This window comes from Typopeltis vanoorti, chromosome 4, assembly GCF_054136105.1.
Source record: "Typopeltis vanoorti isolate ZY-2024b chromosome 4, IOZ_Tvanoo_1.0, whole genome shotgun sequence".
Classification (NCBI taxonomy): Eukaryota; Metazoa; Arthropoda; class Arachnida; order Uropygi; family Thelyphonidae; genus Typopeltis; species Typopeltis vanoorti.
The window spans coordinates 118718338-118738929 of record NC_143552.1 but is presented as its reverse complement, the minus strand read 5'-3'; the positions used below and the strand labels follow the sequence as shown (position 1 = coordinate 118738929).

At 36.9% G+C, this 20592-nt stretch overlaps 1 protein-coding gene across 1 annotated transcript in view; it reads left to right on the top strand.

The window, feature by feature from the left end:
• Positions 1 to 20592, top strand: part of LOC150107637 (uncharacterized) — a 67868-nt gene that overhangs the window by 22019 nt on the left and 25257 nt on the right. Inside the window, exon 4 of the mRNA XM_090391443.1 lies at positions 17253 to 17475. Coding sequence (XP_090247569.1) covers positions 17253 to 17475 — 223 coding nt within the window. The remainder of the gene's footprint in view (positions 1 to 17252; positions 17476 to 20592) is intronic.

Sequence of the window (20592 nt, the reverse complement as noted above, 5' to 3'; positions counted from 1 at the left end):
CTCTCAACAGTTTAAAAGTCTCAATCATATCACCTCTCCTTCTATCCACCAAACTCTGCAGTCCACATTCTCTCAGCCGATCCTCATAACTATCCTTGTACAGTCCTGAAACCATCTTTGTCATCCGTCTTTGTATCCTTTCCACAGTTAATTTATCCCCTTCAAATCCTGGGGACCAAATCTGAGAACAATAATCCAAGTGTGGTCTGATCATGGATTTGTGAAGGGGCGCTCTTGTTTTAGCAATACGCTAGCCTTTTTATGATAAAGTTACAAGAGCAGTAGATGAGGGAACAGCATATACTGCCATTTTCCTAGACTTAGCAAAGGCATTTGACAGGGTGCCACATGAGAAGCTGATATTCAAGTTGCAGCAGATGGTTCTGGATGTCAGATTGGTCAACTGGATTCAGGATTGGCTGTCTGATAGGTATCAGAGAGTTGTGTATGGTGGAGCAGTATCAAAGAGGCAGAAGGTTACAAGTGGTGTTCCACAGGGCTCAGTGCTGGGGCCTATATTGTTTAACCTTTATATCAATGACATGGTCTGTGGATTGCAAGGGGACATTCAGTTTTTTGCAGATGATGCGAAGCTGGGAAGGGTTATTAGTAATAGTGCAGATGTGGTAGCCCTGCAAGAGGATTTGAATAAGCTAAACAGATGGGCAAATGAATGGGTGTATCAGTTTAATGCAGCAAAATGTAAGGTCTTGAGGTTTGGGACACATCGATGGGACGCTGCATACTCTATGGGAGGAGTTAAACTGGAGAATGTAGGGGAGACAAGAGATCTGGGGTTGATGATTGATAGAAAACTGAAATTTAGTGGACATATTGCAACGGTAGTGAAAGTAACACAGAGGATTGCTGCAATAATGAGAAGGACACTGACCTGCAGAGATAAAATGGTTATCATTCCTTTGCATAAGACTCTTATTAGACCACACTTAGAATATTGTTCTCAGATCTGTTCCCCAGGATTTGAAGGGGATAAATTAATTGTGGAAAGGGTACAATGGCAGATAACAAAGATGGTGTCGGGACTGTACAATGTTAGTTATGAGGTTCGGCTGAGAGAGTGTGGACTGCAGAGTTTGGTGGATAGAAGAAGGAGAGGCGATATGATAGAGACTTTTAAACTGTTGAGAGGTGGTTACACGGTTGATACTGGGGAGTTTCTTCACTTGGTTGAACAGCGGGAAGGAGTCATGACATTCCTGGAAGTTACGAAAGGAAACTGTGAGAAAGAGGGTGAGGAGTGGTTTCTTTGCATGGAGGGTGATTGAACCATGGAATGCATTGCCTGATGGAGTGGTGAGATCGAGAACGATCAATGTGTTTAAGGAGTGGTATGATAGATGATAGACTTTGTGTTTCCTAGGAGGGACCTCCCTCGATGAGTCTTGATAGACTTATGTTTCTTAGAAAGGACCTCCCACGATGAGTCTTTTGACTCCATGGAGGCCTGAATAATAATAATAATAATAATAATAATAATAATCAAGCCAGGGACAATTATCGTCCTGCTGCAACAAGCATGACAAAGCTGCATGTTCTCGCAACACTTCACAACATAAATGTAGCTATATCCGAGGTTTAAGTAGAGAGCAGTTGTGTCTTGTTTGAGAAAACTTGATCCATTAGAGGAGGCCCATTTCACATTGTATCACCACCTTCTAACATGAGGAGGAGTTTGCTGATACTATGACGAGGACTATGAGAGTGACTACAAGAATAACGTCTTTGTGGTGAGACGGGACCATGATTTTCTGTTTCCTTCATAACCACCATCATACCAACTGCAAGTCAAGGTCCAGGCTGGAAAGCCCATTCAAGGCCTCATCTGTCACCTTGTGGATGTCCTGTAGGCCACCACCGTGAAATTGGTGCGTTCACAGCATTGGCAGTCGTACACAATATGGGTAATCGTCTGAGCCACGGGAGAACAATCACAATAAGGGTGATCTGACAGCCCCCATTTATGTAGAAGGTAGTCACATCTGCCCTGACTAGTTCTGATTCTGTTTATTGATGACCAAATCTTCCTAGGAAGATCAAAACCAGGCTGCAGAGCACAGGGATCTTTTACCAGGAAGCTGTTTGTTGGGAGATTGTTGGACCAGTATTCTCTCCATATGTCAGATATCGATGGCAGTGCAGCTGAAGAGAGTTCGTCCATGGACCAGAGAGGCTTTCTAGGTTTGAGGTGAAGACTAGGCAGGTTTATGAGAGTCTGGTGTAGGGGCAGGAGTGGGTTGCTCACTGCTTTATTAAATTCCTTAATCGAGGCTTGTCTTCTCCGTATGTGTGGTGGAACAATGTTAGATAGAACAGGCAGCCAGGAGAGAGGGTTGCTTCTCACTGACCCACTAATTGTGCGCTGTGTGTCTATAATGTTAGTGTGTGTACTTCTTTCCCAGACTGGGGTACAATATTCTGCTGCAGAGAATGCGAGGACTAGTGCAGACGACCTTAAGACCTCTGCACCACAACCCCAGGTTGTTCCAGCAAGCCTTGAAATGATATAATTTCTGGTTTTAATTTTATTGGAGAGGTTGATGATGTGCCTTTTATAGGTTAGGCTTCTGTCCAGGCTCACTCCAAGGTATTTTGGGTGAGGCTCGTGTTCTACCATTTTTCCACAGAAAGAGAGGTTGAGTTGTCGATTCGCCTCTGGTGAAATATTGAGGACACTGTTTTCGTTGGATTTGGCTTCAAATATCACTGCTTCAAGTACTCTTCCTGGGTGTTCAGGTCTGTGTTCAAGGTTGATTCTAGGTTGGTAAAGGAGGTGGATTGATGTAAGATCGCTAGGTCATCGGCGTACATATACTTGCTTGATCTGGTATGAGGTAGATCATACATGTAGATGTTAAAAAGTATAGGGGATAACACAGAGCCCTGAGGAAGACCGTTGTGAAGGAATCTGGGCTTGCTCTTTTTTCCACCAATATGGACCCGGATCTTTCTGTTGGAGAGAATAGATTCAAAAAGTTGTAAAGTTTTTTTACACTTTATAATATTTCCTAGTTTTAGGAGGAGGCCCCTGATCCAGACAGTGTCATAAGCAGATGTTAGGTCAACGAAAGTGGCTCCAGATTTAAGTTTCTTCTGGAAGCCTGCTTCAATTTGAGTTGTCAGGGCTAGGAACTGGTCACAGCAACTTCTTCCTGGCCTTCAATTCGATGAGTGGTGAAATTCTTTTAAGGAGAATTCTTTCAAAGAGGTTAAAGGTGGTGCAAAGCAAGGAGATAGGTCACAGGTTTTTCACATCATTTGGATCTTTCCCTGGTTTGGGCACGGCAATTATTTTGGCTTCCTACCACAGCTTTGGAAATTTACCAGTCATGATGATTTCTGAGAAAAGGGCAGCCAGCCATGTTTGGCCATGTTGTCCAAGATGTTTTAGGAACTCAGGGAGTATACCATCCACTCCTGCAGTTTTGCCATTCTTGGTAAGTTTTAAGGCTATTTGTACCTCTTCCCTAGATACTGGGTGTACGAGTTCAGGAAGCTCGGGTTCCGTCTTCAGGATTTGTCTGATGGAAGCGTGTACAGCAATTTTCCTGGTAGAGCTGGGATGAATCTTGGAGGTTTTCAATAAATGGTTAGCCATTTGATCAGGAGTTATCAGGAGTTTTAGGATTAAAACATGCCAAAGATCGATTAACTTGGGAACTAGATGAAGAAAAAAGCTTAGAAAAAGCTCCTTTTGTTAGCAACTAGGATTGAACTTTGAATGGCCTTTCCTCTTTCTGCATTTTTTCTGGATTCCATCGTCAGTGGCAAATCTAGATACAGTCTCACTTAACTTTCGTGTTTTACAAAAGTTTAAAATTGAGGGGGGGATCAGCTTTAATTCCTTTTGAGCTTCTTGAAAGTTCCATATTTCCCCCAGCACTTCTTTTAAGTGATTCTTGCAGATGTTCTAAATTCCACAACAATTTACTAGTGTTTATCCCTTATATGAAATTTGCTTTGGACAAGAATTGCATGCAGTCGTTTAATTTTTTCATATTTTTAATCTTTCTAAATTTTGCATTGATTTATTTTTCATTTGAAACTATAAATAAATAAATCTGCTAACTCCTTTTATAGCTCAGTGGAAGTGGTGTTTGAAATCCATGGCACTAGACTAACTGAAAAATGACCTATGTTCTATTCTCGTCACTGAACGTTTTTTTTTTAGGAACTTTTTCTAAGCTTTTCATTTACCAGTTCCTGAGTTAATTGATTTCTAGTACTAGCAAGCTGATTTTTCCTCCCAGAAGCTTGGGTTTTTGTCCTGTAAACTCAAGAAAATCGACCGTACAACCACAATATTTTGGACATTAAATACAGTGTTAGGATTAGGGACCATGAGATGGTGGCACTTGTCAGCTGTCTCTTCACTGGCTGTGGTTTATAACTAGTCTTGGGCTAGCTATACTACTTTTCCTGGCCTTGCTTGCTCCCTATAGGGGAATAAAAGGCGTTAGCAGATTTTGAAACTAAAATAAAAATATCGAAATTAAAAAATTAAAATTGTAAATAACTTTTATCTTATCAAGTTATCAGATGTGATCCAAATTTAAAAGTAAAAACGAAAAAAAATAAGTAACAGCATGAAAACCCATTGGCTACTGGCGGTTAATCTTTTGTTTAACTAATGAACCTCTTGATTATAGGAATATTATTCTGTGAATGAACTAACTTGGAGCAGATAGTATAATAAAAATGTCTATTTACGTGGCTGTTTCATTGTACTTGATTCATGGTCATATAATACAATTTTAATCATCATCTATAATCTGTATACGATACAGTACTCATTTTACTAAAATTAAAAATTATAATAAATTCAGTGCTTTTCTGTTTCAGATTTGTACATTTAAATTTATGAAATGTTTAGAGTACTGGAACTACTTTTCCCGGGAGTCGAGAAAAGAAAGATTCAAAAATTTTCCAGGAGAGAAACCCTATATGACAATGGACAAAGGATGAGAAAGAGGCTAAATTTACCATACCTCATTGGTCTTCTTGGTCACTGAACCACAACATTATATTTCATTTCTTTCTCCATGTCAGCTGATATACAGAATGAAGTGAAATACAATGCTACATTACACAAAAGCTAGAACTTAAGCATATCAGTGCCATGTCTGAGATTCAGGTGAGGGTTGGAAAGAAGTTTTTTTTTTTTTTTTTTGAAGAGTTGGAGATTGCAGTTGTTGAGCAACACTTCCTGAAAAAGGTTGTTCCAGAGGACAAATGTAAAGAATAAAAGAAGCAGAGAAGCAGGTCCAGCATATCCATCATTTCTCTGCTTAAATTAAACAGAGAGCAGTGCAATGAGAAGTGACAGTTCAAGAAAGCAGCATCCATGAAAGTACCTCTAGAAAAGACAGAGTTAAAATAGTGCTTCTTTGAAATAGGTTGTAGCAAGTCAATGAAATCTATCAACTAGTTGTTCTCCAAAAGCATCAAGAATTTTAGGGAGTTTTAGATGCACTATGAAAAACGTTGAAAAGTATTCTAAGGACGGGCATATTTGGGATTTATACATAGTAAGTAGATGGATGAAAAGTAGCATCTAGAGCAGAAAAAAAATGCTTAGTGTTTTGTAAGCTCAGAAACCGTTGATGTGATGTGTTTATTCCAGGAAAGGCTGGGTTGGGGAGGGGGATATGTCCAAGAAGAGAGAGAGAGAAGAAAAACTTATCTTGTCTGGTGATTTGTGTATTACTGCAGACAAGGTTAGGTGAGCTGAGATCCCTTTTGCCCCCCCCCCCCCCCCCAAAGGCTAAACTGCGTTTTGTGAACAGGTTATCCTTGCCTCATTAAAGGATGGTGGAAATCAGTGTTTAATGAGGATTTAAGTGGAAATCAGTGGAAATTAGGTGGAAATCAGTGTTTAAGGTAGATAATCAAGATCATCTACCTTAATTGTAGATGATCTTGAAGCTTTGAATGTTTGTGCACCACATATTTTGTCAAATGAGTAGGATGAATGGAGTGCACTGTCATCAGAAAAGCCGTGGATAGGATTATTGGTGATTGAGAGTAAGTCATTTATGTATGGGAGGAAGAACTTAGCAATAATACAAAAATTGTTGTATTCCTGCATTGGTATAGAAATGCTTGAAGTGAGGAAGCCATGATAGTGAATAATCAGATAAATGCTATCTATTCAATTACAGAGGAAAGAAGGGCCAACTGAAGGCAAGTAGTTTACTGAACAGGTCTTGATGCTGTTGTTCTTTATATTTCCATGTTCTTTACATTTCCACAGTAATACACAAATCACCAGACAGGATCAGTTCTCTCTCTCTCTCTCTCTCTCTTTACATTTCCATGTAAAGAACAACAGCATTCTGTTGCAAACTGCTCATGGCATGTATCAAGTAGTGGGTAATGTAGGCTGAGATCAGCTGGGTATCTTGTGTCAGAATCTATACAGTTAGTCGTTGATTAATTGATGGATCTCTAGTTGGAGAAATTGATTGGTAACATTCTTCATTAATTTGAAGAAGATTAAAGTGAGGGAATGATCAGTCAGAAGTCTGACGATAGACTTTTATTTTCCCTTTTGTTTGGAATAGCTTAGATATATGTTTGCTTCCACATACTGGAATAAGAGCCAGCTGAGTTTAAAAGATGGTACAGACGTTAGAGAATAGGTGCAAGTTGTAGAGCATAGCTATTGTGTACAGTTAGAGAGTTGCCCTAGGGACTGGAAGGCTTTTTGGTAAAAAATACATCAGACGAATACTAAGTTATTTAGTATTCGTTTGATGTCTTTTTTTGCTAATAGACCATAGTATTCATGGTACTCTGTTTCTAGTATGGTTGGTCATCTGTGCAGGAATTAGAAAAGAAGAGTGATGCAGGTGACATATTATCTTTATGTTCTGTAACAGTGGTGCCATCCAGATGAGAAAACAAGTAAGCCGAAGTTGTGTCTGCCATCTTTTGCAAGGAACCACAAAGTTTGCTACACTGTAGTATACTCAGAAAGAAATGTGGAATACTCTCAGGTTTGGTCCATTGTCTGTGTATCATGTGTTGATGTTTCAAGAAGTTCCTACTCTAATGAGTGGAGGCTTTGTGTGCTTTCTGCCATGTGATACCAGCTGTACTGATTTGGGATTGTGCATATAGCGCTAAAATGGTTCAGACTGTACTGTCAGCTCAAGTCTCACCTTCTTTGGTAATGCTCAATAATAAAAACATAACTGCACAGCCATTAAAGTTCTGAGTGCATCATGCATGCTCTCAAATGAATATATGTGTGGATAACAAAACTCTGTATCTCAATCTCTAGCACCAGAGAAGACAGCACAGAGAAAACCTGATGATATACACTGCTTGGAAAGAAGTCAACAGACACCCCATGAGGAAAATGCATCATGGCATGTTACAAGTCATGTGTTTATAGCCAGTATAAATTGGAGGAATATGATGCTCCCAAGTTAGTGCAACTGTGTCTGGGTGAAATGGCTACGAGAAGGAAACTGATGGAATTTGAAAGAGGTGTTGTGATAGGATGGCATGTTGCAGGCCTATCTATTCGGCAAATCGTTGAAAAATTGGACCATTCCAGGTCAACAATCAGTGATATGAGATGAAAGTGCAGGGAGTCATCTGCAAGTGCTACCTGCAGCAGATGACCCACCACACTGACTGACTGAACATGACTGTAGGGTGTTCCGAAGTATAACATCTAAAAACCGCCATTTGTCAGCCGACATGTTGAACGCAGAATTCCAGGCATTGAGTAGAACATGAATCTGCAGAAAAATCTGCACATTCAGAATCAGAACTGAGGCTCACAACATGGGGTTTCCATGTGCAGCCCCACATTAGTCAAACCAACATGCAGCATCGTCTTCAGTGGTGCAAAGAGCTCGTACAGTGGACATGGAAGCTTGGAAAGCTGTGCTATGGAGTGACAAGTCATGCTATACCCTCTACTGAGCAGATGGACAGGTGTGAGTGTAGTGGATGCCTGGCGAAGTCTCTTACCAGAGTGTGTAATCCCAACTATGAAATTCGGAGGTGGTGGTGTGATGGTATGATACTGTTATTCTTGCCACAATCATCGAACTCCGAGAGGTATTTGAACATTCTGGGCAATGCATGCAATGCTTCCTACTTTGTGACGTTTCTACAGAACTGACCATTGTCTCTTTCAACAAGACAATGCACCATGTCATAAGGCTGCTGCTGCTGTGGTTTGTGGACATGAACTTCACCACACTTGACTATTATTATTATTATTATTATTATTCCTGACACCTCCAAGGAGTTCGAGGACTCATCGCGGGAGGACACCTACAACTGTCTCAACTGATACAAGTCTCAACCACTACACCGAACCTCTACTACGAATCATCTCCATCAACACCATCTACTGCCCACCTCCACCACCACAACTAGTATTCTATGTCTGTAAATTGCGTGTGATCTGAAGGGCCAATTTGTCAGTATGGGGGATGAAAAATCCAAGTTTCCGGGAGAAAAAACCCTGCTACCTCCGTATGAGATTGGCTAATTCACCTTCGATTGAAAATCGTCCAGATAAAGATTCCTCCCATCATGATGAGAATCAAACTTAGGCCTATTCCAATCGAAGGGCGCAATGTACTGTTGTTCTTCCAATTGCGCTAGCCTCCACAAAGCCCTGATCTAGACCATAAAACAAAAACCATACCAAAAACATCTATGGGATGAACTGGAGCATCGGGTGAGGTCAAGTGGCGTCCATTCCACAATAGTTCAGGATCTCATTACATGCTTATAGTAGAAATGGTCCAGAATTCCCATTAATCGCTATTGTACGCTTGTGTAAAGTATGCCTCGTAGGATTGCTGCAGTCATTGCAGTGAAAGGAGGTTCTACATCTTATTAAGGTGGGTGCCATGGCTGTTAGTTCTTCACACTATGGTTTCTGTTGACCTCTTTCTAAGCAATGTATATATTTATGCAATGTGAAATAGTATGTTGATGTCAATATGTAAGTCACGCCAACTTCTTACATTTACCAACGGGAAAAATAATGCAATCCAAATATTTAGATATGATACAGATAGCATATCTATGTAGCATGCAAGCAAATCAGCCAAGAACACACAAAAGTTACAGACAAAAGTACTGTGGTGCAAAGAGCTTGTATAGTGGACATGGAAGCTTGAAAGCTGTTTTATGACAAGGCATGCTACACCCTCTTCTGAGCAGATGGACAGGTGTGAGTGTAGTGGATGCCTGGTGAGGTCTCTTACTTACCACAGTGTGTAATCCCAACTATGAAATCGGAGGTGGAGGGTAAATGTCATAGTATGCAGATGGTGGTAGTGGCGTTGTGTGTAGACAGAGAATTATGAAGTGTTGAGAGTGGAGTGGAGTACCCTCCCATGATGAGTCCTCACAGGTGTCACATAATAATAATGTTTTGATCTTCTAGTCTGAAAGCATAAATAGGAGAATGCTAGGCTTTTGTATTGTCTCTAATCTCCTTTTATAAAATTATTACTATTACCATTATTACATGACACCTCCAAGAAGTCTAAAAACTCATCATGGGAAGCACACAGCTCTGCTAAACAATTCATGATATCTCCTCCTGCTCCACAGTGAGTTTATCACATTGGAAGAACTTTACTTCAGGAAGTAGAGGAAGCAAGAGATCTAAATATTTTGGTGGATAGGGAACTGAAGTTCAGGAGACATATTGCAAAGTTGTAATGGTTACCTGAAAATTGCTGTAATAATGCAAGAACATTGACATTTATGGATAAGGAGGTGATAGTTCCACTCTATAAGATATTGATTAATGCTCATTAAGATTTCTGTGCACAAATCTGGCCACTTGACTATATTGGTGTAGAAAGTTTTCCACTTGGTTGTATTATAAATTAAAGATGTCAAGAGATTATATTCATGGAGAAATGTGACCAACATACAAACAGCACAAGGGTCAGGCAAGAAAGGTGATAGCATAATAAGGAAGGCAAAATCAGATTATGACAAGAAATTAGCTGATCGAGCCAAAGGAAATCCCTCTGAAAAGAGTTCTTTCAATAGATAAAAAGTTTTTGAATGAGACAAAAGTTCTTTCGTTATGTGGCAAGTAAGAGATAGCATGACTATTGAAGGATAACATTAATGAGTGCTGAGGGTACTGAGGTGACAGAAGCAGACAATATAGTTGAATTACTGAGTGACTGTTTTTTAAGGGTATATCATTCAAGTGACTTTACTGCTATGACAGATGTGATAGGAGGCAATGTGAGAACAGAAGTTGATGAATTGGAGGTGCTTAAGATATTGCAGAAGTTCAAGGTAATTAAGGCTGAGGTATTAGATGTGATATCAGGTGGTGTCTTACAAGAATGTACAAGATAACTGGCAATGCCTCTGACTAGGCTGTTTAAGTTTCAGCTCTGACTGAAATAACTTCTTCACATAAACAAGGCTCTAAAACTGCAGTAGCAAATTATAGACCAATCAGGACCACAGGATTGGTGATAAAAGTACTGGAAAATTTGGTCAATGGGAGAATTTAGGAATGGGTGAATAAGAATATGATGCTAAAGCAGTATCATATTCTTTGTGATGTGTTAAGGATCGGTCATATCGTAGTAATTTACTGACTTTTTTAATAAGAGAGTGTCAGCTGAGTTGAATAAAGGGAATAACTACACAATGACTCTGCTGGTTTTTGTAAAGACATTTGACAGAATACCACATGGAGATGTTAGAAAATAAATGGAGATAGTTATGACACTAGTTATATGGATATGAGGGTGGCTGATGGACAGATACCAAAAATTGGTATAGTATATGGAGGAGCAGACACTAGGAGAAAGCAGGTGACTAGTGGAGTGCCACAAGGTTCTGTGCTAGAACCACTACTGTTTAATTTGTACATAAATGATTTGTACATTTTTAATTTGTACATAAATGATATCAGAAATAACCTGAAGAGAAGTATTCTTTGTTTACTGATGATACAAAACTGGGTAGAGTAATAGTTAATCAAGGCAATGTGTAGAACTTGCATGTGAAGACTTAAATAGGTCAGTAGGACAAAACACAGTTGGTGTCAGTTTAATGTGGAGCAATGTAAAGTTATGCATTTTGGGAAAATTGGATTACAAGCTGTGTAGTACCACATTTATGAAAGTGTACTCCAGGAAATAGAGCAAGCCAGGGACTTAGAGGTTGTAGTAGATAGAGAGTTGAAGTTTAGAAGGCATATTACTAAGGTTGCCAAGCTCATAAGATTACTTGGCTATTGAAGAACAGAATAACAAGTGGATATAAGGAAGCTTATTCCTATTTATAAGGCCTTGATACATCCACATCTGAATTTTTGTGGTCAGGTATGGTCCTGGATTTCTTGGAGATGAAGAACGCAAAGAAACCACTCCTCACCCTCTTGCTCACAGCTTCCTTTCGTAAACTGGTATCTATTTTGTTAATTTTATTATATTGTTCATATTATTGTTCCATGTTTTGTGTTATATGTTATGTTATGTGGTATTTTTGTTGGCATTTAATTAATTATTATTTTTTTTTGATGCTTGATAGTGTTTTTTTATCTCCATAGGATAGTGTCATGTGATGCATTACTTTTGGTGATATCACTCATGTGACACAGAGGCGTGCATGTGCTTTTGTTTGGTATCATTGATTTCTGGATTATTGGAGAGAAGTAGATATCATTTACCTGCTTTGAATTAGTGTAACTCTAGTCACAATTGGAGTTACAGTAATAATAATAATCATCACAATCACAACCCCAGTCACAACTGGAGTTACAGTAATGATGATAATAATAATCCCAATCACAATTGGAGTCATCGACTATCTTCACACAATTGCTAGAGGATATCACCACCAAACTTCTTTTACACTGCAGTGACATCACCACCACAATTGCACTATAAATATCGTATTACAGTGCAATTGTGAGCTCTTATCTTGGTAATCATCAGATCATGATTACCAAAATAATGGTGGAATGGAAACACCTATTTCCTTATTAAATACACCTTGAATATTTCCCCTCTTGTAATCCAAGATCCCTTTATGCTATCCCTTTCAATTCTACCAACTCCAACTTCCGTACATGTCCCTTTTAAATTTTGAATTCTATATCCCTGATGATATCCCTTTGAATTTTACCAACTCTAAAAAGAGCCTTATAAAGATTCTTCACAAAGAACCTTTATAAGGATTTTCAATTGAAGGTGGGTTTACTCCACAAAACAGACAGACTGGCCAATGAATACATGGAGTTAACAGACATATAACATTATGTACAAAGGATTTACAAGAGCATTGAATGCATTATCTACTATTTATCTTCCCCTGTCATTAACAGTATTCTTCTCAATGTGGTTGACATTCTGCTAAAATTCCAAACTTAATTCAAACCTCCTAGTATTCCTTCAAAAGAAATAGTAGCCTTAAAAATATATACAATGAAGAAAAAAGATTGCTATAACTAAAGTAGATAAGGGTTGTGTAAGTATCATACCTCATCAAATTGAATATAACAGAAATTTTGACCAACTGTTAAAAGACTACTCTACTTACCAGATTATATATCAGGATCCTAGTATATCTCAAAGAAAAAAAAAGTATCTGAATTATTTAAAAAAGTATATCTTGGCTAAAAGCAATTACCAAAATTCTCCATGCGTGCAGGCCACAAAGATGCCTCCAACGATCTTGATCTTGAGCCTCCCTCTTCCATGTTATACCCATAGATTTCACTAGTGGATCTTCCCATCTTGTAGATGATCTTCCTGGTTTTCTCTTTATTCTTGGTTGCCAGTTAAGTATTCTATATGTCCATCTGTTATCCCTGAGTCTGACCTGCCCATCTCATCTTGCTTTCATATACTGCAGTTACCACATATTTTATGCCTAATCTCTTTCTTAGTTCCGTGTTTCTAACATTTTGCTGATGTTACAAATCCTGCATTCTATTGCAAGCTGAGTTATTCTGAGAGTCTCTTCTTCTTTTCTTGTCGTGTTCCATGTTTCTGATCCATATGCGAGTGGGGGAAGAATGTCATTAAATAGTTTTGCCTTCACAGAGATGTCAAGATTTGGATGAGTAAGTGTTTCTTTTAGTCTGTTGAATGTTAGCCATGCAGCTTTCTTTCTTTTTGCTAGTTCTTCAGATAAATCGTTATTCATTTTTATTGTTTGTCCTAAGTAATTGTCAACTTGTTCTATAGGGATGTTATCAATACATAGGTGACTTTCACTTGTGTAGATGTTTTTGATCCATTTTGTTTTTTCTAGATTCATTTCTAAGCCTATCTTACTGCTGTTTGTATATATTTTTTCACCCATTTCTTCCAGGTCTTTTGGGTTGTGGGATATCAGTACTAGATCATCAGCAAACATAAGGATTTATAGTTTTTCACCATCTATGCTTATTCCTCTATTTAGGTCTATTTCTTTCAGAATGTATTCTAAAGTGCTGGTAAATAGATTTGGGGGAGATCACATCACCTTGTTTGACCCCTCTCTTTATATCTATATTTATAGGTTGATCAAATATGGTTATTTGTGTGGTGTGATTTTTGTTAATTTCTTTTATCATTTGGATGTAAGTAGGGTCCACATTTATTTCCAGTAAGTCACTGATGACTGCATTGTGTTCTATGGTATCAAATGCTTTTTTAAAATCAATAAAGAGGAAACATAGAGGGATTCAGTATTCTCTGCATTTTTCTGTTGATTGTGAAATGACCTGGATATGATCCATTGTGGAGAAGCCTCTTCTGAATCCTGCCTGCTCTCTACTGGAGTTGTCTTTGAGAGTGTTTTGGATTCTGTTTAGTATTACTCTGTTCATGATTTTATATATGTGAGAGAGTAGACAGATTCGACAATTGTTTTTATGCCTTTGTTCCCTTTTTTGAATAGAAGTATGGTTTTTGAGGTCTTCCATTCCTATGGAATCTTTCTTTCTTTGAAGTACCATGTGAATCTGGCAGCCAAGGCTTAGAAAATAATTGGTCTGCCTTGTTTAACCAATTATTTTCAATATATATACGGAGCATGTATATATATTTTCAATATATATACAGATAATCTGCACAACTGTGCCTTGCAGTTGTGCAGATTGTGCCCTGCACAAGGGCGCTTGAAGATGAGGGGTGCCATTTCACCACGAGAAATAATAAAAATAAATAAATATAAATTTTCTTATTCTTGAATTATATCGTACTATATAAATTACACAATTACAATTTATAGTTAATGCAATAAAAATGAAATTTAAAATCAGTTCAATTATTATGAATTCTTAATAATCTAACAATATTTTTAACTTAATACATCACCAGTTTAATAGAAATTATTAGTTTAAGACAGACCGTGAATTCATTCTTATGCTGTGCTTTGCCCTTTGTGGATGTGTGATTGACTGAAACAGTGACATTGTTCTGCAAATTTGGAATAATTTGTAGAGCATAATTCTATTTGATTTTTTTTTTTTCAACAGTAAGCATTTGGTGAGACTCTAAAATAAAAATGGCGGTAAAATTTACCAGCTAAAATAAATTTTGATTTTAATTGAACCTCTAGTTTTCACAAAAAATATTTATAACATTAAAAAAAAAAAAAAATTGTTAATTACTGTTATTTTTGTTGCCACTTAAAAATAATATCAAGGAAATTTACCAGGCTCTTTTTGATATTACAGAAGATGAAACCAAAGATATCGATTCTAGAGTTCAGGCAGACAACTTAATTTCAAAGATTTATTCGTTTAAATTTATTTGCTCTATTCATATTTGGTACGAAATCTTAAGTCTTGTAAATGTTGCAAGCAAAATAATGGAAATTATTATATTACATCTTGATTATGTTGTACATAATCAAGATATAACATAATAATCTTGATTATGTTATACAAAAATTAAATACTCCCCGAGCAGACCAATAGTTTGAAAATATTATTAGAACTGCAAAAGAAGTAGCAAACGATCTTAATATTGATTCTATTTTTCAAGACATTCGCAAAATAACAAAAACAAAAATGTTTGGTTACGAGGCATCAGATGAGACAGTGCATGATCCTAAACAAAATTTTAAAATAATTTTTTTATTCGCGATTTTAGACACAACAATAACTTCATTCAAGGAAAGACTGAAGTTATTGTCAAAGCAGATTAGTAAATTAAAAGATTGGAGCGATTAAGATTTAATAAAACATTGTAAAGATTTGCACTTAAAACTGAGCAACAATCAAGATTCTGACAATCACAATATTGATGGTATGACTTTATTTGAGGAATTAAGAACTTTGCAATGTTTTATTAAAAGAGAGTCGCCTCCTTGGGATGTTTTAAATTCTATATACGACAATAAATTAACCGACACATTTCCGAATATTGCGATTGTAATGCGTATTTATTTAACATTACCAATATTCGTAGCACAGGGGAAAGAAGTTTTTCAAAACTGAAACTAATAAAAAATTATTTGCGGTCAACAAAGTCTAGAGAGTCTAACGGATTTATCAATTATATCAATTGAAAATAATATTATGGATTCATTACACATTAAAGATATTATTAAAAATTTTATGGCAGCTAAAGCAAGACAGATAAATATGTAAAATAAATCTACATTTATCCTAATTGTTATATAGTTAAAAGCATATCTCCAAATTATTCTTTGTCATGTAATAATATTTCTTTTTATATTAAAAAATAAAAGTAATTTTTGTTTATATGTATATTCTGTTGTATTTATAATGTTAACAAAATAAACATTTTTGAAAATTTTTATTATTAAAAATTCTTTATTAATGAATTTTAGTGATTACAATGTTCTACTATTGTTAAATAAATTTTATTTTTATGTATGTGTATAAACTGTTTTGTACTTTTAACAAAGTAAAATTTTTCGCAAAAATTTTTCATGGAAATTTATTTTATGGGGGCGCTGAAAACGTTTTGCACAAGGGTGCCTCCTACCCACAGTACAGCACTGTATATATATATATATATATATTAAAAATCATCTATTTTGCAAGAGGATCCAGGATGTGCAAGAGGATGAAGGATCAGCTTCATTCTCTTGCACATCCTGGAGTGTATAAAGTTCTTTGTGCCCGACACTTGGCCCACTTTGGGCAGACCAGTAGATCTGTTAATGTCAATTTTAATATATATATATATTAAAACCTTACCATGCTGTACCATCTTGGATATATGGGACCGACAAAATTAATCCCCCACCCTTTCATACAGTAGTTTATAGCATAGATAACCCTCCCCATAAACTTTTCAAGCAGTTATCACAATCACTTTCCCATCCCCTTGATGGGAAACTCTCCTTCCATTATTAAAAATTAAAAGCACAGTTTTGATCTTGTCTGCTGATTGTGCTGAACTGTTAACCATCTTCTGTATCTCGGTCGCATTTGAAAATATAGCTACAGTTCTTCATAAATATAATTACCATGCCACTTTAAAACCTGACATCCAGCTAGTAGCAACCATCATCTATTTTGCAAGAGGATCCAGGATGTGCAAGAGAATGAAGGATCAGCTTCATCCTCTTGCACATCCTAGAGTGTATAAAGTTCTTTGTTCCTGAAACTTGGTCCACTTTGGGCAGACCAGTAGATCTGTTAATGTCAACCTTTGAAGAACATACAAACTACATTCACATCATCTGTATAGCAAGTTAGGACTGGCAGACCATGCTCTAGACACTTTTCACACAGGATTAAATAGAAGAAGACAACTTTGCTACATGTAAGTTGCTATATATCTGAAAAATTATTTTTAGTATCGACATCAAATATGAAACACTCCCACAACCTCAACAAGTATGGCTGTATCACTTTGCCAAAGATTTAGGAGACAGTCATTCTAAGACCACATTTAGCCTGTCTTCTCTAAATTAATTACATTTTTATCTTGTCCCTAGAGGGCAACTTGAATGGAGATTAGTTCCTTTTCAGTTGTAAAATTTGAATTCTTTCCACATTGAGCATTTTATGTTTTACCTAGTTGTAATTTGCAGTCTGAAGATGCAGGTTAGAAAATGAGTAAAATATTAGTAAGTTTAATAAACAACTTAAATTATTTATTTTCTTAAAGTTTGTACTGTGAAGCATTGTTATGGATATCCTGTTGACTTCAGCAGCCAAAGATTCTTTATAATTAAATTATTTTGCATAGTTCTTAACCCTATTTTATATCTTTAAAAAAGCTAATCTGCATTTTTAGATGGAAATGCCAACAGAATGACCAGCAACAAGAAGAACACGTACCACTGTTAAACAGACTATCTCCCAGGCGTATGTTACCTATACGAAAATCCTATAGTTGTGTTAAGGGTGTCCCATCTCATACAATTGCTTCTGAACTGACACGTATATTCTCATCCTTATTCCTGAGCATCCGAGAGAGAGAATTTTCCAGAGCTGTACATGAGAATGTCCAATCAGTGGTAATTATTAATAATAGATTATTATTTTTTAATATCTTTTATTATTATTATCTTATTATTATTTTTAATAGCATTTCAGCATTCAGCATCTGACATAGAAGTCAGCTGCCAAATGCTGAAATGCTACATCTGGTCCATTCTGCTCTATGGAATTGAAACATGGACATTGAAGGCGACAACCATCAAGAAAATTGAAGCCTTTGAGATGTGGCTATATAGAAGAATGTTAAAGATATCATGGATAGAAAAAATTACCAAGAAGATGTCTTTAAATCCATTGGCAAAGCCAAAGATCTCATACAAACAATCAACAAATGAAAAACATCACATCTTGGCCACATAATAAAGGAGCTAGAGGAAGAAGAAAATATCTTGGTTTGAAAACATCAAGACGTGGGCAGGAAAGAGTAGCATACAACTGCCCATATTAATGCAAGGATGCAGTTTGTTTGCCAAGATGGTTGCTGACCTTTGAAAGAAGATGACACCATAAGAAGATATCTGAACAATGAAAGCCTTAAGCAGTTCCATGGTGTCTTCTATCATTAGGGCCCATTTGGTTCAGGGCCAGACATAATGATCACAAAGTAATTACTACATCTGAACCATAATATAATAAGCTTATTTAATCCTTTATCCAAGTGTGAGCAAACAAAGCCTGAAAGTATCTTCAGGACTGGGGTAAGGTAGTGCAACACCAGACAACTCATTGCAAAGGTGGAGAAAGATCTCATCACACAGGTAGTGCAACACCAGGCAACTCATTGCAAAGGTGGAGAAAGATCTCATCACTCCTATCTCAGTACCTCTCTGAATCCGGAGTAATTTAATAATAAGGTTGCACACCCTTTGGCAACTCCTATAGGTTAGGATGACCTCTCATTGCTTCTGCCTTTGTATCTCCACTACTGGGCCTGGCTCCCACTGATGAGACTTCAGTAAAGGTCGAAACCGGTATGGGTAGTGGCCCTTGCCTTAATGCATAGCATTACACATATCTGCAAGGAGATTTGCTTTGCATTATGGGAGATACTGAGATAGGAGTGATGAGAGCTTTCTCCACCTTTGCAACGAGTTGCCTGGTGTTGCACTACCTTACTCCAGTCCTGAAGATACTTTCAGGCGCAAACTTTGTTTGCTCACACTTGGATAAAGAATTAAACTAAACTTATTATAGTCTAACCAAGTGAAAAATAAACTCTCTACATCTGAACCACTTTCTTGAGGCAGGAATAGTTTTCTTATATATTAAGAATAAAGATGTATCAGAAAAGTAAAACTTGGAAATATAAAATATCCAAATATATTAAAAACAAGAATGAAAAAAAAAAAGAAGCAAACTGTGTATTTTAAATGGCTATATTTTATATTACCTGTTATGAATTTTATTCAAGATGGAAAGGTGAGGACTACAATCTGGTTGACAAAGAATCAGAGGGATCTAAACAAGGTAAACAAAGATTTTTCTCCATTTCCACAGTGAGTTGTATCTTTGGATGGACATCATTATTACTAACAAATGTATGGACTTTTGACCCATAACTAATCAAAACAATCAAGTTTGAAGACTATTTCAGGAGACACACACTATCCATATTATATTTATTGGACTTCTCCTTTAAGGATACATTCACTCATTCACTACTCTCCAATGAAAAAATCTAATTCTCACACCCTTCTCAACAACAACTTACAGCAACTCACTAAATTACAACCTGCTCAATTTTCAGAGATGATCCCTTGTTCTACCTCTTCTAAGTGGCAAAAAATTTCTTCTGCATCACTCCTACAAAACCCTTTTAGTAATTCTATCATATCCCTTCTTGTACACTTATCAACCAACTTCTGCAACCCACAAGTCCTCAATCTGTCACTATCTGTGGAGAGCGTTTCACAGATCACTCAACATCTTGGTCACTCAGAGAGGTCACAGCACAGACCACTGAACATCTTACGCACTCAGAGAGGTCACTGAATAATACTTTTCAAGACTTCTGAACCCAAATCTATTCAAACACAAGCTATCCATCTTTATAAATCTTCCTTCCTTCCGTCAAACTCAGCACCATTCCTCCTGAAATCTGTATACTGACTGATTTAAAATAATCCCTCTTTGTTTCAGCTCATCTGGTACACATGGTATGATACATACCATGGCAGCAGACGCACAACTGTTTCTTTCTCACTCTTCTTTTTTGCTTGTACTAGCAACTCTTTCATATCTTCTCGCAGACCACGTCACCTGCTAGATCATTTGTATCAGCCAAAATAAACATCTTCTTCATCGTCACTCTGCATCCTGATGACATTATTGACATCCTTAATCTTGGCTCCAGGGAAACACCATTTCATCACACACTCTCCTCGAGCACTCCTCTTATCAGTGAATCAACATCCAAGATTTCATCCTTATTCTTAAGTTTTTACTCTTTCATACTCTGCTTTCTCTTCCCTTACACTCCCCCTTCTTTTACTTCTGTGTCATACCATTTGTGAGATGCTTCTTGAACTATTAATTCTCATGTTTTGTTCTGCAGAGAACTCCATGTAAGTGCACTATCTTTCCATTACCATCTGGTCATTCTCTTCATTTTCCATCATTTCATTCTTGTTGTCACTTTTACTGCATACAACATTAGCCTTGCCATTCATAATCACATTTTCATGTATTTCATCTTTCAGCTCACAACTGTCATTCTTCTTACTCTCCTCACACTTCTGGCATTTGCTCTTGAAACACTTACGACAAACCCACTCACCAGTTTCATTCTCCTTCATAGATCTTTCATTCTATGAAGTGCATATGTTTGATACATGTTACAGTGAAAAAATTCATGCACATTGAAATTGCTTCCCATTATTTTACACATCACTCCCATGACATATAGTATAGCTTACAGTAAAACAAAAAAAATAAATGCTTTAAAAACCATACAATTAAGCAAACAGCCATTGCAATTAAAGAAACAAATACTTGTAGAAATAATAATCCAGAAAGAATGAGTCAGGTTATCACTAAATACTTTCATAAACAAATTTATCTTTCGGCACCAAAAAATCACAATGTATAGAGCCTTAGTCTGCTTTGCAATTAGAATCATTACAATCTACTTTGTG